Below are 23,736 nucleotides of genomic sequence, written 5' to 3' on the forward strand. Positions count from 1 at the left end.
CCCCGCCATGATCATGATACTCAGTGCTGCCTTGGAAGAAGCTGACTTAAAAGTCACCAGAAAGGCTGAAAACAACAGCCTTGTTTTTACTCTCTCACATGACTTTTATCTACACTGCCAGTCAAAGTGTGACCAGACCCAGAGGTGTACTGTTAAACACAAGGGACATCACAAGGCGTCTCCTCCACCATTATGACCAGAAAAGCAATTGTACATTTATGAAAGCATTACACGGTACTGTGCTTCGCTGTTTATTCGGTCTTCTTCATTGGTGCTAATAGGTGCTCATTGCTGTGGCCTCTCAGCTTCTGCAGGTGGCACTCTTTTCTATGTCTGTCCAGCCATAGTGGCTGCTACTGGGCATTTTTCTGTTCCAGAACAGATATTATATATATATATATATATATATATATATATATATATATTTGGTATTTGTTGTATTGATTTGTTGGTAATATGTCACCTAACCTGGAGTCCTGCATCTTTGCTCTCTTTACATCAAGGACCACAATGGAAATAAGTCTTTATTGTGTCATCCTTAACATGTAGCTGTGTGAGATTTAATGTCCTCCTTCTCATAACGGCAAATAAACTAAGCCAAAATGAAAAAAAGAGCATTTTTATATTAAAATATATATTTAATACTCTATATAACTTTCAGAATTTAATGTGACTTCACTACCTTTAATTGCCAAAGTGCATATTGACCTAAGATGGGAGACTGGGGCTGCTTCCCAGCACATCTCTGCTCTTTACCCGTTATGCATTCAGATTTATGACTATGCACACTGTGTTTGTGTTGCACTGTTGCAAAAACCCCAGTTTGTAAGCTTGTGTGTGTGTGTGTGTGTGCGCGTGCGCGTAAATCTGTTTCATCATCCCTGACACCTCACTGACATGATAATGGCACATACCCTTCAAGGGCCCATCCCCTGTGCCCCTTGCCCCTCAGCAGGTTCGCTCTAATTACATGTCTGTTCTTCACACACTAGCAGCGTCAGGCAATCTCACGGGACTGTTTCTGTTACTATAATAGAGAGAAAATGATGAGGGAAATGGCAAATCAGCCAATAACAACAATAAGATAATACAAATAAGCATAATTCTGCTATAGGTACAGTATCACAAAAAAAAAATCTAAGTCAAGAATGACAAAATTGTTTTTCAGTAACAGAAGAAATGTTCCGTTCCTAACATATGTATGCATGCTGTAGTCTCACGATGCTCCTATAGTATGGCAGCGTCACATGACGTGTCCGCCGCGGCGCAGCAGCCAGTTGTTTACGGGTGCTGATGCATTTGTGAGCGGACGCTGTGCTGGCTGGCTGGCTGGCTGTCAACACCTCGAGGCAGGAGGCAGGAGGCAGGAGGCAAACCAGCGCGGGTAAGACTGGACAATGTCCCGAGGAAATGTTTCTCTTAAAGCGGGACAATGTCCGCGTATTCGAAGATAGATGTACCTGAATTTAGACACAGCGACGGGACAAAAAAAAAAAAAAAAAAAAAAAAAAAAAGTCAGGTCCTTTGGAGGAGGAGCGGCAAGCTAACCGCAGATAACCGGAGGTTAGGAGGTTCACGTTTAAAATACAGCCAGTTTGTCGCTTCTAATTCTGTTAGCAATTAGCAGTGACAAATAATGACTAATAATTGTGTTGGGGGTTTTTTTGCGACAGGCTGTGTCATTTCATTGAGGCGAGGTGAATGCAGACATGCTTCGTTTGGGTTGCCCCAGTAGGAATCGAGTGATGTGCAGTGAGTCAGTGAAAGACTACGCTAACCAGTTCAAATAGTGTATGCTAGCTAAGATTGTTATAATTGGTACAAAAATAGGCCTATTATTTTAAAGAGATCATTACGCCTGTTATTAGATTTATCTATAGCTATCTAATTACAGCAAATATATATTTTTTTCTCATTGTTTTGCTGTTGCACGACAGCTATCCGTGGAACGTGGCCCGTAAAGCGGATATGTTACACATGTGGGTTTGGTCCATACTAATAAACTTGACATGACATATTCAGTAAAAGACTGTTTGACAGGGAAAACAAACTTATTTCCAATTAAGTTGTGACCGATATAATTGTGACTTTATGTTGAAAGTCCTAAGCGGAAGTGCGGTGTAGTAATTCAGTGTTACTTGACACCGGCTATTTTAGTAGGAAAACGCCGGCCCGGGATGTTTTGTAACGTTAAAGGATTTTTTTTTTTTTAAATGATCATGTTTATTGTTATTTGGCAGACATGGGTCTCCCAATATATATCTAACATCATATCAGCAAATAGACTGATCCCTACTGACCTAGCCTTATAACTGAAATGAGCTAATCCAAAAGGTTTAGGTCATCAGATCAGTGGTAGCAGCAGAAGTAATCAATACCCATCCTGTACCCATCCTCCTTTTTTATCAGAAACTTCTGTCGTAAATTTTTGTCTCTGGCATTTGTAACAGGAGCGTGCCATGAGATTCCTATTAGAATATAATTAGTTTTGGCCGTTTTCACCAACTTTTCCACTTGGCTACTTCAGAATCAGCTTTATTGGCCAAGTATGTGTACACATGCAAGGAATTTGACTCAGTTTTTAAGTTGCTCTCAATGTACTTACACACAGTATCAAACACAGGAAGATAGAAATAGACATACTACAGCTAAAAACAAGAACAACAAGGCTGAACAAAGATAGGTACTAAATATAGAACTATTATGCAAATAGGTGGATATATATAAAAACCATATCATATTCACATATAATACAGGTTGGACTAAGCCTCTGCTGAATTTGCTCCCTTTCTGATCGCAGTAAGATGCTGACTAAAATGGTTTGACCTTGTTGAAGTTGACGCAGTTACAACATCTTTACGATATATCCAATTTTGGAATTCTTATAAATGACATTTTGTGTTTGAAAACAGAATACTAAGGTTTGGTAATGGATTTTAGTCAAATATTTAAGTCAAAAAATAGAAAACACGCCTGTTGTGGCTATGTCACAAAAAAAAGAAAAGTGAAAGAGCAGATGAATGGCTGTAGCTCGTCCCTCGTCCTACACCGGGCCTCTCAGGTTACTCGCTGAGTTGAAAACATCTCTCAAATGGCTTGCAGCCACAGATGATAATGATCTAGCTTTCTCAGACACAAACATACTGCACATGCTCACATACACACACCCTAGTTGAGAATAATAAAGCTACAAAATGATCAATGTAAGGGCTGCAACTAACGATTCTTTTCATTATCGATTAATGTGCCGATTATTTTCTCCAGTAATCGATTGTTTGGTCTATAAATTATAAGAAAATAGTGCGATAGTCCAAAACCCAAAGATATTCAGTTTACAATAATAAAAGAAAACCGAGAAGAGCAATTGGAAAATGATTTACTCTGCATTATGCACAGCTTCCCATTTGTCTTTTAAGGTTTTTTTTATTTGGGGTTTTTAAGCCTTTATTAGAAAATGGAGAAAAGAGAGAGAGGAGGGTGACATGCGACAAAGGCCCTGGGCCAAATTCAAACCCAGGACATCACAATCACATGAAAAGCATCGTAGACCTTTACCAGTGAGCGTATTAAAGGTCCAGTGTGAAGGATTTAGAGGCATCTAGCGGTGAAAATGCAGTTTGCAACCATTTGAATACCACTCGCCTCACCCTCCCCTTCCAAGCACACACTGAACCTTTAAGGAATCTGTGATCTTAGTAAAACATCAAAGTGACATGTCAAAGTACTGCACCAGAGTCATGCAGTGTCACAAGGTTTACTGTACATCACATCTATGTTATGTCTTCTTCAGGATTGTTAACTGAGTTGCATAACACTTGCCGCATTTCACAGGCTGACACACACAAGTTCACACACACACACACACACACACACCAGGGTTTGTGCAGGTCCTTAAAAAGTCTCAAAATGTTTTAGGCCTTAAAATGTCTTAAATACGATTTTGACAAGTCTCAAAAATGGATTGGATTATGAAGTTAACGTTACTTTTATAAAGCTGCATTAACTTCAGTCTCGCTTTTAAATGTGTTTTTGGGAAAAAAATTTGTCTTGATCCAATTGTGCAATATTCTGTTTACTTCTATTCTGTTTACTCCTCAAGTGCAATATTAGTTTTCCCTTGTTAGTTTTTCTTATTTATTGTTACGGATATACCTCAATTACTCTCGACAGTACATGCACCTCCGCTTTTACTATTATTTATTACATAATTAGTGACATTGTATTTATACTGTACTTCACCATCTACCAGTAAACCCACTTGGTACTCGACACTTAGTTTATCTTATACTTATACCAACATGTTACTTAATTTATTTCTGACCTGTTTATAGTGTATAATATCGTTTTCTCCTGTGTGCACTGACGTAAAGGCGAGCTACTGTAACAAAGAGTTTCCCTACGGGGATCAATAAAGTATTTCTGATTCTGATTCTGATAACCGTTAGCCTAATGCAAACTGTGCACACCCAGCCAGTGTGTCGCAAAGTTAAAGTTGTTTATGTTAACATTACTTTCATCTCATACGGGTAAGTGCAAGTTCAGCGAGATCTGGCTCGAGAACAGTGCTTGGTTGGAGCCTGTTGAAAATAACAAATTTGAAGCCCGCCCTTGTGCAGGAAAACGCTCAAATTCAAAGTCGCCGTAAAAAGCCACCAGCAAACACCTGCCATCACACACACATACACACACACACATTACTCTGGTGTACACACAGTTCTGTGTAGTCATGTTAGGTTGAATGTTCATGTTGAATGTGAATAGATTCATTTACTTTGCAAGTAATTCTGGGACTTTTTTGCCAGTATGGATGTGAAATAGGTCTTCATAATGGTATTAAAAGGGTCTCAAAATGTCTTAAATTTAACTTGTTGAAACCCTGTCACACACACACATAAAGACTTCAGAATTCAGGCCAACAGCATGCAGGAGGATAGTGCGGTTGGTCTGTGTGTGGGGAAAGTGTCTGTTGTTGAGTAACGAGGTTCAAGTTAACAGCAGTGAGGTTGTTTGTGTCATTGATTGGTCTGTTATCGTCAGAAAAACAGGTGGTGCGGTGGTGAGTTTGCGCATGTGGAACAGATGCCTAATGATTGAACTGAAGCATGCACCTCGCATGCACACAGACATAACACACAAGCACCAGCCCATTGTGATAACTGGCCCTTCAGTCTGATATAGTTATGTTATTGTCCTGTAAATTGTACATTCCACACCTACATTACATACCGCACTACCTCTGCTGTTCTAACCTGCTCCCTCACCTATATGATAGTTCAGATCATTCTCTGAAATGATACCATCTTCAGACCAATTTCACTATATTTGTCCCTCATAACATAAGTTATAATGTGGTTACAGGACAAACATGAAATTATAAGGTAGATAACAATTGACTGATATAACAATACCTCTGCTAATCCCTCAAAACAGTCACAGTGACGATGTTTTAAATATTTCCTCGGCGTTGTATCTTAATGTCTTGTTTTTGTGTGTGAGCTCTGAGACACCATGACCTTTAAAATGTGGTCACAGGTCTTTTGCTCATGTCTTTTCAACTAACTGTGACTACCAGCGTGTGACCCACAGGGCTTTCTTGCTATATCAAAGGACAGATGAACACATCACAAGGGGGCAAAAGGGGTGAGGGATGGGAAAGGGGGGTTGATTAGGTTTGGTTATGGCAGAAATTAGGCCTGAGTAACGGGAGTGGATTTTAAATACTGAGTTAGTGAAAGGCTACATTTTCTCTAAGAATGCAGATGCTGACAAAGCATGGCATGACAAAAAAGGTTGAACAGTTGCATGAAATGCTTAATAAACTGCTGTGTTATGGCACTTCCCTTTTTAGTGGTGTTTTGTGTAGTTTTGTTTGCCATTATGTTGTATTTCTCCTCCTCTCTACCTCTGCAGTTAATGTTTCCACTTCCTGTTATATGTTCATCACAGACCTCTTTCCTGTCTCCCTGCCTCCTCTGTGCTCAAGTCATGACCTTTCTTTTTACCAGTGTTTGATACATTAGAGATTAAATACCAGGAGACTCTTCTGACTCACCATTTGGCATTGAGCTCCTCTTTACTTGTCACCAAAAATGACTTGGTACATCTGAATCTGTTGGACAGGTTGTTCCGGAGGTTGCCAGAAAGGGACAAGGGCCTGTAGCGTCCACAGCCGGTCCTCAGTTCCCGCTGGTTCAGCCCCGAGACGACGGCACCATGGCCGACTGTGAAGAATCCAAGAAGATGAACGGCAGTGCTGGCCACTCTTCCCATCTTTTGGAGCCACCCAAAGAGAGCATGCAGCTTAAGAAGGAGATCTCGCTGCTCAACGGAGTCAGCCTGATCGTAGGGAACATGATCGGCTCTGGCATATTCGTCTCCCCCAAGGGTGTGCTAATCTACAGCGCCTCTTACGGGCTGTCGCTAGTCATCTGGGTCATTGGGGGCCTGTTCTCTGTGGTGGGGGCCCTCTGCTATGCCGAGCTGGGCACCACCATCACCAAATCAGGGGCATCTTATGCATACATCCTGGAGTCATTTGGTGGCTTCATTGCATTCATTCGTCTGTGGACATCTTTGCTGATTATTGAGCCCACCAGCCAGGCGGTCATTGCCATTACATTTGCAAACTACCTGGTGCAGCCGCTCTTTCCAACATGTGAACCACCATATGCAGCAGCCAGGCTCATCGCTGCAGCGTGTATATGTAAGTACTTCTGATCTACTCTGCGTCCCATTGCTGTTTGCTCACGTCTGCCTAGCTGTTCCACAGGAGTAGACGCAATACCAAGAACATCTATGAAACTTTCCTCTCTCCCCAGGCTTACTGACATTCATCAACTCTGCCTATGTAAAGTGGGGCACCCGCGTGCAGGACATTTTCACCTATGCCAAGGTGGCAGCCCTCATCACCATCATCATTACTGGCATCGTCAAGCTGTGCCAGGGTGAGTGGTGTCACTATGTCCTCACCTTTTCACAGTGTTCCTCTATGCCATAACTATTGAAAGTGTCATAGGCTCAAACTTTTGCTTGGCTCACACAGTTAAAGGAAAACTCCAGGACATGGATAGCATCCGGTATGCACTACAACACCAGCAAACATGTCTTCTCCTCCACCACCTCTGTCACCCACCTGCACTGTGATCAGTGGTGGTCCTGTGTTCTTAAAATTAGCACCAGCCACCAGCCAAATGCTGGTAAAATATGAAAGTGGCTAGTAGATTTCAGATTTCAAAATAATGATTTACTGTTGAGTGGCTGGTGAATTTCAACATTTATCTGTCAGGTTACACACTCAATGTTACCCTTAAAAATAAAGGTACACAACACAAATACTAGACCCAGACAACAGCTAACCATACGAACAATTAGACTAACAGACAAAAAAAAAAGACAAGAGAACAACACAAACAGATCATCATCCTCCATATTATAACTACAATAACAATGAAATGGTGCATTCCATCAGAGGTATCCCTTTGTCTATGGCATTGTTCAGGGGTGTCTCAGTGGAGGACTTTTGCCTAGCTGCCTCTTGGTCCTCGACCTCGACATTTGTACAGTCGTATCTCAGGGATATGACTGCTGGGTCAGTGGCTCATTCGGTGTTTGCTGCATCATCTGGGGAGACATCTGCTGCAACAGGGGTAGGGGGGCACAGGGTTTACATAAGGGGAGGGCACTGGGTGCCTATTACCCCCCCTCTCCAATTTGGGCAGATCTTTTTTTTTAGGGTGCCGAGGCGGTGCCTCAGAGGGTAAACCAATAGCGAAGCCAGTTACAGGGCTCCGCACATACTCATAGAACTGGAGTTACATCCAGGTAACTACAAATTTTACACCGGCTGATGCATTGTCAGTACCATTCATACAACAGTCCTACTAGTCATAGGTTAAACCCTCTGTGAGCTCACTTTTGTGACATACTTGCATAACTTTGGTTTGATATACTGTCATGGCTGAAAACCAGTTGCTGCAACAGTACAGACTAGACAGATTTTATAGAAGGTTTGAAATCTTAGCAGCCATCGGCAGTGGAATGACAAGGACTGAGCAAAAACTGTTGTGACTGGCCACAAATGCACAGTTATATGATCATTTTGTACATGGATGCAATAAGATTTCACTGATTGTTCCTTAAATTGTTTTGGCTCTGTCTTAGGTTACACAACCAACTTTGAATCATCCTTTCAGGGATCGTCTACAGATCCTGGTGACATTGCGCTGGCGCTCTACTCTGCCCTCTTCTCCTATTCCGGCTGGGACACCCTCAACTTTGTTACTGAGGAGATCAAAAACCCTGAAAGGTAACTTTTCCTTTTATGTTTCCTCTTCAGTAGAAAGTATTAGCAGTGGCCCACCAGAATACTTAAATCAGCCTGGTAATGATCCAATGTCCTGTTGTTATAGGAACTTGCCTCTGGCCATCGCCATCTCTATGCCCATTGTCACCATCATATACATCCTCACCAATGTGGCCTACTATGCTGTTTTGGATGTTAGTGCTATACTGGCCAGTGATGCAGTGGCAGTGGTGAGTAAACTAACTGTATAGTGCTTTTTTACAAAAAAAAAGATCAGATGGAGAACAAGATGCGCGTGTATGAGTTGAAAGTGCAGTTGCAAAACCAGTTTCTGTCTCTGGTTCAGACATTTGCAGATCACACTCTTGGTGTGATGAGCTGGACCATCCCCATTGCTGTGGCTCTGTCCTGCTATGGAGGCCTCAACGCCTCCATTATAGCTGCATCCAGGTAGAACACACACACACACACACACACACACACACACACACACCGATTTGAGCAGCACTGCAAAAATCTGCAATGGTTATTTTGTAATTATCATTTACTCTTTTTATATGACCAGTATAAAAGACCACACTTTGCATGGTGTCATGTTATCCATCTTAATTCATGTTTGTTGTGTCCAGGTTGTTCTTCGTGGGCTCTCGTGAGGGTCACCTTCCAGACGCTCTGTCCATGATCCACATACAGAGATTCACTCCGATCCCAGCTCTGATCTTCAATGTACGAAAATGGATCACTTACATGTCAATTATATAATTATAAACCTCCACGTAATGGTAGTAGTAATGGTGGTAGTATTGTAAGGTGGAGCCCTCTCATTTACTAGTCTCCTTCATTGTATTAGCTGATTTGAAGTTGGAAACTTCAAACCATTTTAAATATTTTTTTATTGTATGCTAAACTTATGTTACATTATTAAAAAAATAGAATATGATTTTGATGTTAATGGAAACTAAAAGTATCTGGCAGCTCTTTGTCTGCTAATAAAGATATTTCTTTATTTGAACCACTTATCCACCTCAGGTAAATGAAAATATTGATAATTTAAGGGGTGAAAATAATGGAATCTTCATATTGCAGTGAAAACTGTAACATTCTTTGACATCTTTAACAGTATTTTTTTTCTCACTGTTTTCATCCTCGATTTCTTCCTCCCTCCACTGCCCAGTGTATCATGTCACTGATCTACCTGACAGTGGAGGACGTCTTCCAACTCATCAACTACTACAGCTTTAGCTACTGGTTCTTCATGGGTCTGTCCATCGCCGGGCAGATCTACCTCCGCTGGAAAGAGCCTGACAGACCCAGACCTCTCAAGGTAAGACCAATTAAACACACCTGTGTAATCCCATGCATCCATCCATTCAAGAAAACCCCTCTTTGAACAGAAATGGTGGTCTGAGATTCAATCTGCCCAAAGTTTACCACAGTGTATTAGCACCTTGGTCACGCCAATCATATGCTAATCAGGTACTTAACAGTGATGAGGGAGGTGCAGCCAGAAAACAATAGGCCTGATTACTGATTACTGGCCCATCATGGAAACAATTAGGTCAGTTTCAGGTGAAGCTAGCTAATCAACAGATACTCAGGTAGACTCCTTCCTGAGGGCAGGGCTTATGTAACACAGAGTAGCTTAAATTTCTGAGTTCCCGTTCCATTTTTTCACAATTGAGAATGACTTCCGGATGGGAGCCGAAACGTCTTGATTCTGAAAACAGTGTCCAGATGACTACGACTGAAACCTTTTCTACGATCCATTCATTCGTCCATTTTCTGCCACTTTCTGGGTCAGAGTAGTAGCAGACTAAGCAAATTCTGTGCAGAATAGTAATTTAAATGTGATCAATAATCGTTACTTTGATCATGATACCCTGGTATACTAACCATGACCAAAGAAGATTATAGTGGAGACAGAAACTGTCTGCCATTGCCACGGTTTCACAATATGACAAATGCATTTCCCATAGACACTGTTTATTCCTTAGCAGATGCTGGTCTTTTGTTGGTGTCGTTAGTGTGCTTGTTTTGTTTGTTGCAGAAGAAGATGAACATATTGGGAGTGTTAATTATATATTTTTTCCCAGTGTCACATATAAATCAATTAATTTCCTACTGCAAACTTAAACAAATAATGCAGCTTTGTCCTTATGGATCCATTTAAATATGCAGCTGAATTAATTAATTAATTAAATTAGTATAAAACATTTTTAAAAACTAATGTTGCACTTTTACAGGCTGCTAGTACTGTCTTATCACGCTCTGAGTACACACGCATCCTTAATGAGCATAGTGCCTCAAAATTCTGTACACTGTTAAATTCTCCTGGCAATGTGTTTCCTGATTCCTCCAACACCAACGAGTGGGTTGATTATTTTAACTACCTGTGTTCTTCAACCTTAGATCTCATAGCTCCTCTGAAAAATAGACCAAACCCAAAGACTAGAAAACACAATTGATCATGGCATTCTTTTAGACAGACTGAGGCACTGGGTGGGCATATCTGGCACTGCACTAGTTCTGCACTGGTTCTCATCTTATCTGTCCAGTAGGAAATTCTGTGTCAGCATTAATAACTTCAGTCATCCTTTTCCCATATCAAGTACGGTGTGCCTCAAGTTTCAATTCTGGGACCAATACTGTTCTCCTTATACATGCTTCCCTTGGGTGATGTCATCCACAGACATGGTATTTCCTTTCATTGTTATGCGGATGACACTCAGTTGTACCTCCCTGTCAAGCCCACTGACCTTAGTACGCTGAGTTCCCTGCAGGCCTGCCTGTCTGACATAAACAATTGGATGTTGATACATTTTTTTCACCTCAACTCAAATAAAACTGAAATCCTTGTTATTGGGCCCCAACACATCACTAAACAAATACTGCCATCTACTGGTAACCTGTCACAACATATCAAGCCTGTTGCAAGAAATCTTGGTGTCCTGTTTGATAGCAATTTATGTTTTGAGCAACATATCACTAAGCTTGTCCAATCATGTTTTTATCACCTCAGAAAAATTGCAAAAATCCGATCTATTTAAAATCTTAGTGATGCAGAAACTGTTGTGCATGCTTTTATCTCCTCACGCCTTGATTATTGTAACAGCCTGTTCACTTGTCTTAATCAAAAAACTTTGAACTGACTGCAGACTGTACAAAACTCAACTGCTAGGCTGTTAACCAGGACCAAGACGTACGACCACATAACACCTGTTTTAGCCTCTTTACATTGGCTCCCTTTTGGTTTTAGGATTGATTTTAAGATCTTGTTGATTACTTTTAAGGCTCTTCATGGCCTGGCTCCAGACTATATTTTAGACCTCGTAATCCCTTATGAACATTCACGTAGTTTGAGATCTTCGGGCAAGGGTTTTCTGTCTGTTCCTGAGTCCAGGATGAAAACTAAGGGGGACAGAGTTTTTGCTATCAGGGCCCCGAGGCTCTGGAACAACTTGCTCAAAGAAATGAGGTTGTGAGTCAGTGTCTTCGTTTAAGTCTCTTCTCAAAACACATTTTTATCGGAAAGCATATCCTGATTTTACCTGAGCTGTCTGTTTATTTTATTGCTTTTGTGTATTTTATTTCTTTATATTTCATCATTCACTGTGGTATTTTATTTATCTTGTTGTGAAGCACTTTGTACTTTGTTTTGATAAGTGCTCTATAAATAAAATTTAATTATTATTATTATTATTATTAAAACTCTAGTTATTTCCATATTCATATTGGCTAAGCTGATGGATTGTGGATAAGCTCTGTATTGTAAACAGAGGGAAAAGCTAAAAATATAAGGAGAAAGGTAAATAGACAATTATTTTTAACAGCATTATTAATCTTGCTATAGCAGTACTGCAAACACTGTATTTTGTTAATAACTTTTAATAAATAAATTGTATTGATTAGTGTATAAGAACTTCCTGTTGTCATGACTGATAAAGATGTTACCAAAGTGATCACCTCTGGAGTAAACATTCTTACACTGACTGAATGTAACATCAGTCTGTATCTTCTTCTAGCTGGTTGTTGTACTTTATTGTATTTATTTATTATTTGTTTGAATATGTCTTTTGAAATCATTAATTATTTTATTAATTATATATATGTAATTAAATTATACAAAGTTTTTTTGTTGTGTTTGTAGCTCACAGTCTCCCTCCTGATTTCTCTCTCTGCAGTTGACTTTATTGTACCCGGTGGTGTTCTGTCTGTGTGCTGTTTTCCTGGTGGCAGTTCCTCTATACAGCGACACCATCAACTCTCTGATTGGCATTGCCATTGCCCTGTCAGGGGTTCCTGTCTACTTCCTGGGTATCTATCTACCAGAGTCCAAACGACCGCCCATGATCACCAAGCTACTGGGTGAGTTTACCACACATCCAGCACCCTTAGGCAACAACTTTTCAGTTCAACTGCTTCGTTCCTTGCCCTCTCTCAACAACGTAGGCTCACCTGGCTAACATGTTGATGTCTCTTACTGCAGGTTCTCTGACTCACTTCACCCAGTACACCTGCTACTGTGTACTGACAGAGATGGACAAAAGTGAATAGCATCCATGACACTTCAAAACTTTAACCAGCAGCCTCTGCATCCTCACAGCTGACAGTCACCAGGGGACCAGACAAGGGATAATTCTGTGAAAAAAAGGATTATTGTACTGTATACCACGTTGAAGCGCTCAGACTTCATTGACTTGTTTTCAACACTGAAAATGCTGCCACATGATGCACACGTTCACTTGCTGATATCTCCTGAAATTCAAGGACATTCAAGGACTTCAACCGTAAGGATAGACAGTACTGTTATACTGCATATTGTGGCTATTGTTAGTTTCATTTCTTCATCACATGACCTCTATTATACAACAAGTAGTTCCGACCAAGCTATCTGATTGGTCAACTAGACATTTAGACCGTGCTCAAATCAGCACACCGTGCTCATCGCTAAAAATACTACTCCGCCATTTCCATGGCAACATTATAACTGCCAGAGCTGGAGCAAAAACCAGTAGGCTACAAGATATCTTATAAACCAGCAAATTATCCAACAAATACTCATGAAAATATAATAATATATGTTGTTATATTCACGATTTGTGAAAATAATCGGGGGGGGGGTTAATTAAATCAACTTAATTTAATAAAGTTAAGTTATGGTGCTGTTAGATTGCTGCTAGACCGCCCCGTTAATACAGGTGCGTGCCTCGGCGAGCAAACAGTTTTTGTGACCACAGTAAAAATTTCGTTTTTTGAAACGCCAACAAACATGGATTGAAGCAGAATATTTCATCAGATAAAAACATGTTTTGAATTTTGGAAATGATAACATCTATCTTTTTTTCAATACATTCTGACTTTTGGACTTTACAACGCTCTTGAGTTATTGGAGATGTTTGGATCACATGGAAACTCTGTTCTCGGCGCCACTAGCTTAAAATTACATGTGAAGTTCGCGGACGTAGTTGCCAAATCTATCCATGGAGAATTATTTTTCATCAGATATCTTAGTTACAACAAGATTGAGCTAGCACGGCAGTATTGTGTTTAGATGTGTGGTATTTATTCAGTTTGGGAAATCCCACGATCTCTAGAACGCATTACCTCAAGCTGGCTGGGTGTCTCGGCAGGGACTAGAAATTTTCTCTGTTGCTAGGTCGTTACTAAGGGTCGGCCTACATGCTGGAGGAGTAAACTATGTTACATCACATAGGAGTCTACTGACGTTTTTTTTTTCCATTTATTAGTCAGAGCCCATGTATTTCCAGGGAAACAGAGATAACACTAGCAATACTCGCAATATTACATGAGGGGATGAGCTTTACTGTCATTATTGGCCCCGGGGGCGTAGGACTGGGGGGACAAAAGGGACTGAGTATGCACAAAGATACTAGAATGAATAGCTGTGGATGCGGGGAGGGGTCCATAGGGAATGCCTTTGTACAGGGCTGTGCCAAACGCCCCTGTTTGGCACAGCAGTGATGCGGTCAGGACCTCACTCTCTGTAACATAAAGTAGTATCATAAAAGTATCATAAATTGTCTATCATGTTCATTTCCTGACTAGGCATAAAAAGGGAAGAAAATATTTTTTGTCTGCTGCTATGTTAAGATTTTGAGTCATCATCCTAATGGCATTGCCTTTGTGTACTTTTAGTGTCATTGTCTGATTTTTATTTTTAATTCTTTGGTGTATTTAATGACTTTTGTGACTGTTTCAAGAACTTTAAGTTCAGTTGTGTAACCTTTGCACTTCCAAATGGTCTCAAGTAAAAAAAAGAAGAAAAAAAAATCCTCCTATACTAAAGGTTTTCAGTTATTCATGGAGGGAGCCACCTACGCTTAGCAACAAGTTGTCACCTGAGACTCTCCAGGCTGAGTGAATGAAATCCCCATTTTCCAACATTTTTTAAATTAAATTACAAACATGTTGAGTTTTTGCCAATAGTTACTGTATAAATCCATGAACCCAAAACATTAAAAATGACTGATTTAGATACAATTTGAGGTAGAAAAACTATGCAATGCAATGCCATTTGTATGACAAGGTAAACGTCCACGGGATGAAGATCATATTCACTTTGGTATAATAAAATAAAAATTAAATTCCAATTCCTCTTAAATGGCACCTCTTGGTTTCAATCTAGCGTTTCATCTTGTGCCGTTAATTAGATCATACTTTAGCATTGGTCCGCTCCTGGTCCAGTAGTCCGACATACACACAAGTGCCATATGGCCACGAGGTGCCTCCTTAACTAAAATGTGTTGAACCATTTTCAAGTCATGTGTAATCATGAATCATGTTGAATATTAAGGGAACTGAAGCTTTGATGTTCAGTAATGCAGCCACAATTGCTACATCCCAAAAATCACTGCTGTTTGTTAAATGAAGCATGAAATGAGACAAACAGTGCAGGCAGTTTTGTAGATGGAGCATCCAATCTGTCTATTAAAAGCTTTCTTTCAATCAAATGTTCACATTTCAACCCTTCCTCTGCCGTCCGCCCCACACTTGGCTTAAAATGCTCTGTCTGCTAGGAACTCTTAACAGGTTAGGATAGATGAGCATTTCCTAAATAAGACTTTCATTTCCAGGAGAAAAGAAAAGAAAAAAAAAAAAAAAAAAGGTTGATCATAAGCCTACAACACTTTCGCCTCACTGAGAATTTCAGATCAGTTGGGACTGATTTTCTACATTGATTTTTCCACATGCGAAGCTTTCATACCTGCTGTCGCTAGCATAACCTCATAAAATTAACACTGCATTGCCTCAGGAAAGTAATTGAGCAAAACAGCTTATCAGATGTGGATTACTGGACTGCATACTTTCTTTGGATCTTGAAATTATGAGATTTTATGCAGAATGTCCAAACTTATCTTTTGAGTAGGTTTTTCTAACTGAACAGTTCGTGTTTTTAATCATGCAGGACAAAAATCGACACTGAGATGTTTGAAGTTTATTTTGAAAGCTTTCTTTTTATACACATCTACATATTTACAAAAAGTTCAATTCAACAAGCATCCAAGAGAAACAATCAACTTCAAAAAGGGGAATTTCTGACCCAAACTCACACACACCCACAACAAAAATTGAGGCACCACGCTTTCACATTATGCAAAAATCTTAACACGCACAATTATACCTACACACACTACCATGCACAAAATGCAAACACCCTAAATTGCAACCACACGCGGCCCAAGACGTCTCATTAACATAAGTGTTTATGGCACAAAGCATACCAGGCACATAACACTAATATGCAACATTTCTAACACACATCCACTTTGAACAAACACCCACACACAAGTTCACTTCACCAGTTTAAAAAAAAAAAAAAAAACACTCTGGATCTGGAAATAACACCTACTCCATCATCTGTGTAGTAGAGAGGGATGGCTTTCACCCGATAAAGATCTCTGTTTTTCCCCTGAACCAGTAGTGGTTGACAAACTTGGGAGACATTTTTAGTACACATTTGATACACATAAAAATCTAACTTTTTGAACATGTAGGGTTTTGTTACTGGTGTTGACAGGATGTTTCTCAGTCAATTTCATTTGCAATTTTCTAAAATCTGATGAGTGCTACACACATATTGCTACACTTTGGGATGAGATTTCTTGAAGTACATATTTTCAGGCATGTTTCCATTATGTGCCGTTTTTGTTTTCCTCCACTCTCACCTACACAGATGTCTATGAGTGTGGTGTTATTTGTGAAAGGGGGCATTGGGGAGATCCACTGATAGGTCTGGGTTAAGGGACAGATCAATCTGAACCATATTTGTCTCCATCATCATCATCATCATCTTCCTCCTCCTCAGCGTCATCACGGCAGCCCAGCACCTCGCTCTGGTAGCGCTGCCAGCTTCTCCGGCTGTACGAGTGCTCCTCCTCCCAGTAACCTGCGTACACGAGACAGAATCAGCCAGTGAACGACAGGAAGGAATTTGATAAGTAAACTATTGAAAAGCGGTTGGTACTAAAATGATTTTTAGAAAAAACGGTCATTGTTGTCTTTCTAGACACACATCAGTGATGTGCCGGTGAAATTTCAAGTCTTCTAGGAGGCTGAGATAAGTCTAGACTTGTATGAGAAAACCACACAACATGTTTGTTCTTGTACCAAAACAAACACTGACAGCAGCCAGCAGCCTGCACTGTTTATATGCAGTGCAATTTGCGCTGAAAAGCCAAAAATGGATGGAAAACAGCTCAGAGTTTGGGTGAGAGCCAGGATGGAGAAGCGTGGGCAACACAGACTGTAGCCTATGGACGGAATTGTAGGTGAGCAAACTTTGTAAAAAAACAAAGCTAACCTCAGGTCAGGTAAAGCTGTTTATTTACCAGCGTGTCTCCACTGGGTGACACACAAGTGATGTCATCGGTGGCCGATGTCAGTCGCAAATATCAAAACGTTTTTTTTTGAAAAATCTTTATGAGAACGACTGGATCCCGAGACTTAAGATTAGAATCTTTACACACGTCATGTTTTTATCTGCTGACTGTCAACACCAACTGACTAACTTGGTCCGATCAGCTGTCACACGCAAATCACATTCACAAATCGGCTCAACAGTCGTAATGTGTGTCCTGCCTTTAGGACAAGACAAGGAGTCCTGTTATTTGTCTTTAACTGAAATGGCACTGTGATGCAAATATGCGGCATCAGATTGTTTTAATCTAACTATTCATAAAAAAAAACATCATAAAGATGATGATCAATGATGACACACTACCTCAAACTGAGTAGCCAAATAGCTACAAATAATTAATAGCTGTCATTCCGAATTAAGAGAAAGTGGGGCTCAACAGTTATTGGCCTAAATCTAGGTGGTTGGTTGGTTGGTGGGTAGGTAGATATATAAACACACTAGGTAACCATTACTTTCAGAGATTTCAGTATGCTCTCATTATGGCTGCCAGTGACATTCAAAAGCACATAAGTATTTCTCCCAACAGAAAAATACTTCAAGTGAAAACAAATATCTGCCAATTGACCAACAAATAGACTTAAGAAGTGACTTACAAATAAGATCTAAACAACACAAATACGTACCACCATAGCGCTCCTCTCTGTCACTGTCTGCGTCACTCTCCTCATCAGGGTAGTCATTCCTCCAGTTGCCTTCCTCGTTTTCATCGTCGTCGTCTTCATACACCTCCTCCTCATGAACGACAAGGTCAGGCACCTGGGATAAACAACCACCCATTTATATGAAAGCTTCATTTTTGTGGATTCATTATTGGTTTTGGTGTCCTCAGAGAAATTGTTTTTTTTGTTTTGTTTTTTAAAGATTATTATTGTTAATAATAATAATAATAATAATAATAATAATCATCCCCTGAGCACTTTAAAATATGCAAGATACATTTGAAAAAGCTCCCTGTTTTGGTTTTGGTGTCCTCAGAGAAATTGTTTTTTTTTGTTTTGTTTTTTAAAGATTATTATTGTCAATAATAATAATAATAATAATAATAATCATCCCCTGAGCACTTTAAAATATGCAAGATACATTTGAAAAAGCTCCCTGTTGGGAATGTTATTGGCCAAAATAACAATGCAAGAGATGTCACCCATAGTTTTGAATGCTACTTCCAATACACTTAAGACAATATTATTGAGGTACATACAATTTTTCCATATGGTGGTCTCATCTGCCACATCAGAACAGCAACGTGTGGAGAAACAAGTTTATATGGTAGTGATTGGCCTAAAGCAGTGTTTGATCCAGGGCCACTGCTTTGAGTTAAGAAAGCAAATACAAGCTAGACAGCAGGGGGCAAAATACAGTTAGGCAAGACCTGTAATATAGTCAAGACCAGCCACATGTCAGCTGCTGACCCTTGCTGATTTACCCCAAATACAGATTTCCCCATGTCTACTCTCTACTTCACCCCTGTGTTCATTCACTCACTCAGATTTCAGCACTCATTCATCTGTCCGTCCATCCATCCACACACACCAGTTCTCCCTCATCGGCGTAGGCCCTGACAGACAGGATGTCCTGGATCCACCCTGGTGCGACCGTTTCCTGGTAGTAAAGATCGTAGACGTAGGCAGCGTCCTGCTCCCGGTGCTCGTCCCCCAGTCTCTCTCCAGATATGCTCAGACGCTCCCGCAGCAGCTTGGTGTTGTTACACAAGATCACTTCTGGGTCTGAGGACAGCGTCTTTACAAAAATAGAGCGAGAGAATAAATGAATCGCTACTGAGGCTATCCATATTAGCAATGATGACTAATGCCTGGCCTTATAACCTCAAACAGATTAACAAAGGCAGTTAACACACTATACGATAAAGGAGCTAAACAACTAAAGCATTTGTGCGCCATATGTCACAACCACACAGATCTATTCTTTGTGTTCAAACATCGCTTAAACAATTAATAAGCTATTATATATTTACAGTCGATTCTGTTGAAAGCCTTTGGTGACAAGTACAAATGTACTGTGATTCCCTCTGACTGAAGAGGGAGGTAAGCATGGTGTTAAGGCAGACAGGTTAAAACACTCAGTTTGGGGCTCCCTTTAGCAAAGTGAATGGAAATATAGTTACCGCTCGCTGCATTTGCACAACAGCTACTGTGTAATGGGAGTAACACCAGCAACATAAAAAAGGACAAACTGTCATAAATGTGCAATGTTTGACAGCATGAAGAAAGCTGCTGCTGCACCAACTAAAGTATAGCCCATCCCTCCCCTGGCGGGCATGCTGGTAAGCAGCTCTCAGCACTCAGTGGTAGGACTGGGTCTTGTCCCCCAGAACTAAATACCAGTACCAATACAGATACTTTGATTTTGTTACTCACCTTCCTCAGGATACTTTTTCAACAACAACACTTTCCTGCTTTGCACTGCTATAAAACATTCTGCCAGACTTACTGTAACCCATTTTACAAAATAAAATTTGAATTAGGCATTAAAAAATAAATAAATAAATAAAAAGGTCCAGTGTGTAGGATTTAGTGGCATCTAGCAGTGAAATTGCAGTCTGCAACCATTTGAATACCGCTCGCATCACCCTCCCAAGCTTGTAGGAGAAACTACAGTGGCTGAGAAACTCGCCAACGGCCCCATCTAGAGCCAGTGTTTGGTTTGTCCCTTCGGGGCTACTGTAGAAACATGGCGGTGCCACATGGCAACCTCCGTGGAATGGGACCCGCTCCCTCTGTCAGGGCTCGAGACTAACGGTGTCCCGTTGAACCGGGGCTGATAGAAAATGTATTTGGAGCGAACAGAGATCTTCCCCGGGAAGGATTTTTGTATGTATTTATATGAAGATTCAGAAATGTTCCTCCGGTACCCGTCCATCTATCACCTCAGTCACAAGTGGCTTGCTGGCAGGATCTCACAAATATGTTGCGCTGGTTACAGATCGAGCACATCATTTGATTGAAACTAACCAGCTGCTTGCTACTAGCTAGCTAACTTTAGCCAGGTGCTACCCTGGCTGTGTGAGAGTATAGTATTTTTTCCCTGATAATGCTACATTGTGAACAACAAATCCGTGTTGAAATTGGCAAGAGGCGAGCTAGTTAGCTGTTAGCAGCTGGTGGGCAGCAGAGTCCTGCTGTGTGCTTACAGCTAACGGAGTTAAACACTGGGCCCGCTCCATTTCAGTGCGCCGGAGCACTGCTTAACGGCGAGGGCCGGGAAAACTGTTGAAATGGAGTGGAATCTGTCAGCCAGCGGCAGCAACCATGTTATTATCAGCTGACAAAACAATCAACAATGTCGGCCTACAGGGTAAAAGCCATGGTAGCTTTCCTAGTTGACAAATAATTGCCAGCATGGCCAGTAATGTTCATAATATGATTTTTGTAAGCCTGCATGACATTCATCAGTTCTCTGTCTTATCAGTGTCCCATGACTTGTTCGTGTTTGTATGGGCCAGGTGGTCGAGGTAGGCGGTAAATTCTGTTTACGACAGTTTACAGATAATTTTTCAGGTTTTGTTTTAAACCTATTTCTTTCTTTTGTCTTTCAAAAATAAATAGAATTATTGATTTCCTCAACATTTTAATGCTGTTTTTATTATGCCACTAACAACTACAGATGATACTAACAAAGTAAAGAAACAACATTTTTGGGACAGTTTACATTCACTTCGGGACAGTTAAAATTGTTCTTTGGGACGGTGGTGAAAAAAGTTTGGTCTGGAGCCGTGCCCTCTGTAGATAGCGGCTTGTCAAAAAAACGGCTTGTCAAAAAAAAAAAAAGTTAATAAAAACAACGATTCTTATTTTCAGGTGGTTACACACTAATGAAAACAATTATATTCCATTTCTAACAGCAGCTCCTCCTAAATGTTACACACTGGACCTTTAATCTTTGTCAGGATGGGAATTGTTTTGTTAGAATTGTATTAATAGTACTACTCTAGTCAATACTGCTTGTCGGCTCCTTTTGATTGCTGTGAAAGGAAAAGAAAATCAGAGCAGAATAAACATGAACGTGAAAGGATTTACTGCTGAGCAGGTACCACTGGTACAGGAGGAGGGGCTGGTTAGTCTGGCCTCGAAGTCTACAGATATCTGCTGTTAGATACAGTTAGCTTTAGTTTTTAGCTTGTTCACAACAATGCAATATTAGCCCAATGCGTTCCGTATGGCTAAAATTTGTCATACTGTCTGCTATACTGGCAATATGCAAACATTATTTTCGACTCAAGTAAAACGTAAGCAGACTTTAGGCAGTTTCATTCTCTGTTTTGTTCCTTTGTTTTACACGGTATTGACTGTTGTTTTTGAAAAGGTATTTACCCATTTATGAAAAGTGAAGCAGTGAAAACATTTCCAGGCACTCTCTTTTCAAAATGACGGATAACTATCAATAAGAATCTATTTCAATAAGCAGCATGGCAATGATACCATTACAGACAAAAATCCTAATACTACTCATCTCTAACCAGCTACAATAACGCTCAACTCACCTTGCCAGAAGACTTGTCCTGTTCCTCTACATCCTCATGTATGAGATCAACCACCTGGATTTCACCAAGACCCCAACACTTGCCCTGCTCTTTCCCAGTTTCCTCTACGCCCTCAGAAGCATCTATCTGGGGGGTTTGCTGCTCAGCTGGATTTGACAGCCCTGTACGGTGGCTAGAGAGTATTCTGTAGCGTTCCTCCCTCCGGGTGCTCCACTTCGTGCTCCGTAGGTCCCCAGTTATCCGCTGTGAACTGGCAGCAGAAGGGCGCAGCGCATGCGCCATGCGAGGCCGAGCCAAAGCCTGTCGAACCTGCGTCTGAACAGGAGCATCCTGGTGATGAGATGACAAAAAGGTGAGCATCTATAGGCCTCTTACACGGGTATGAGGAGATATTTAACTTCAAATTTGTGACACCTCACGTTACAAGTATAAAAAAAAAAAAAAGGAAACTAAGCATGCGCCAGACAATCCTTCAAAAAAACATCTCACCACTTTCAAACCCAATCCTGACTGCGTCACTGAAAAGCACACGCTTTCTCAAAGTGTCAGAGCGAACAGAAACACGTTAACAGCATAAAAAGGCAGAGAGAAAGCAGTCAAATTCGATTATAATAACATTATACCAGAATGTTTACCAGCTAAAACAAATTACCTTACGTGGTGGATGAGACTGAAACGTTTGACATTGTGCAACTACTTAGCGTTCCATTCTAATGTTAAAGCTACGACGGCTTTGATTGTGGATGAAGTCAAATCATTTTCGAGGCCTGCAAACACGTCACAACTACGTTCCACATCAACAAAATGAGCTAACGATTGCACAGGCTAATGAAATTTGGGGCTGGTGTGCGGCTAATGTTGGCCAACAGCGTTGACTAGCCTGCGGGCTACGCTAACAACAACTAGCACAGAGGGCGCGTTGTTTTCCAACGACCACCATTATTATTTGACGTAGTTAATGTCAGCATGCGATTAGCCCGTCAACTGTACAACATCGTAACGTTTGTACCGAGACGCAAATTAACGTGTTTTTTGTCGTTTCCACCGCCAGCTGCGTTGACGTTAGCCAGCAGCGCTTCAGCGGGCCTCTCACCTGTGTCGTTACGGTCGCCACGAGTTTGAAGACAGAGTTTTCCACCTCGGCTTCATTGGGCTCCGGTACCGTTTCGCCTGAGCTCTGGGACGTCTCTGGGCGGATACGTTTGCACGCCAGCAACAAAGCATCTGCGGGGTCGGTCCCCCTTTTTCTTTTGACTCGCAGAATCGTCGTGTTCGGGTCCATGTCGTCCCTCTGTCTGAGTTAGTCTGGTATGTCTGGCGGATAGAGAGGACGAAATTTGGAGAGCTCTCACTCCGCCTTTATTTCCGGGTACCAGAAACGTCACAGCATGGCGGAGCCCGGGAGGTAGGGGGCGCCGAATGTCAATAAGTGCTGTAGCTTCGTCTGTATTTCCTATCCTCTGTTTACTGAATGCGTTTCGTCAGAATATTATGCGTGCCCTCAAATTACTTTATCTGTTCCCTTAATTTAATATGTGCACAAAGCTCATTATTTGGAGTCTGGAGTGTGGCACATTGACAATACACTTGAAGTGGCTGATTATTACCAATTCAATTGTTGCATGACAAAAAATGCAAATTGTGATGAATTCAATTTACAATTTAATGCTGAAATTGAAAAGCTAAAACTTGGACTTGTTTTTCATCATATTCAATCTCACACCATTTGTCTTTTACAGTTTCTACCCTAAAGGAAGTCCAGTTACAGCAGTTCTCATTTCAGTGACACTGAATTTAATCTAGCAGGATTATTACTTTAAAACAATGAAACTATTTTGAGAGCATAATTTAAATTTAGTGTATATTAAATACATTTTTCAAAATTGATGGCACACTCTTGACACTAAACTGGCTACATTGTAATGTAGCTGTTGGCTGCTATGGTAATACTCTGACAGCCACAACAACTCATAACATAACTTAATTTCATACACCTTT

At 40.7% G+C, this 23,736-nt stretch overlaps 2 protein-coding genes across 3 annotated transcripts; one reads left to right on the forward strand and one right to left on the reverse strand.

Annotated features, from left to right (window-relative positions):
- Positions 1–1,229: 1,229 nt before the first annotated feature.
- On the forward strand, positions 1,230–14,608 carry slc7a6 (solute carrier family 7 member 6). Of its 2 annotated transcripts, none has more exons than XM_044181691.1 (10): positions 1,230–1,384; positions 6,121–6,703; positions 6,819–6,944; positions 8,161–8,305; positions 8,409–8,532; positions 8,649–8,752; positions 8,932–9,028; positions 9,477–9,626; positions 12,484–12,667; positions 12,789–14,608. In XM_044181691.1, exons 2-10 carry the CDS (start codon positions 6,214–6,216, stop codon positions 12,854–12,856), a joined length of 1,488 nt encoding a protein of 495 aa, XP_044037626.1. In that variant the 5' UTR covers positions 1,230–1,384; positions 6,121–6,213; the 3' UTR covers positions 12,857–14,608. The 2 variants fall into 2 exon arrangements, with proteins under 2 accessions (XP_044037626.1, XP_044037705.1); XM_044181770.1 differs by lacking the exon at positions 1,230–1,384 and adding an exon at positions 1,391–1,563.
- Positions 14,609–15,738: 1,130 nt separating this feature from the next.
- Positions 15,739–23,111, reverse strand: slc7a6os (solute carrier family 7 member 6 opposite strand). The gene is made up of 5 exons (XM_044181903.1): positions 22,832–23,111; positions 21,739–22,068; positions 18,771–18,977; positions 17,864–17,996; positions 15,739–16,709 (listed from the first exon to the last, which is right to left on the reverse strand). Exons 1-5 carry the CDS (start codon positions 23,018–23,020, stop codon positions 16,573–16,575), a joined length of 996 nt encoding a protein of 331 aa, XP_044037838.1. The 5' UTR covers positions 23,021–23,111; the 3' UTR covers positions 15,739–16,572.
- Between the last annotated feature and the right edge of the window lie 625 nt (positions 23,112–23,736).

The sequence above is a fragment of the Siniperca chuatsi genome, linkage group LG1 (assembly GCF_020085105.1).
Source record: "Siniperca chuatsi isolate FFG_IHB_CAS linkage group LG1, ASM2008510v1, whole genome shotgun sequence".
Classification (NCBI taxonomy): domain Eukaryota; kingdom Metazoa; phylum Chordata; class Actinopteri; order Centrarchiformes; family Sinipercidae; genus Siniperca; species Siniperca chuatsi.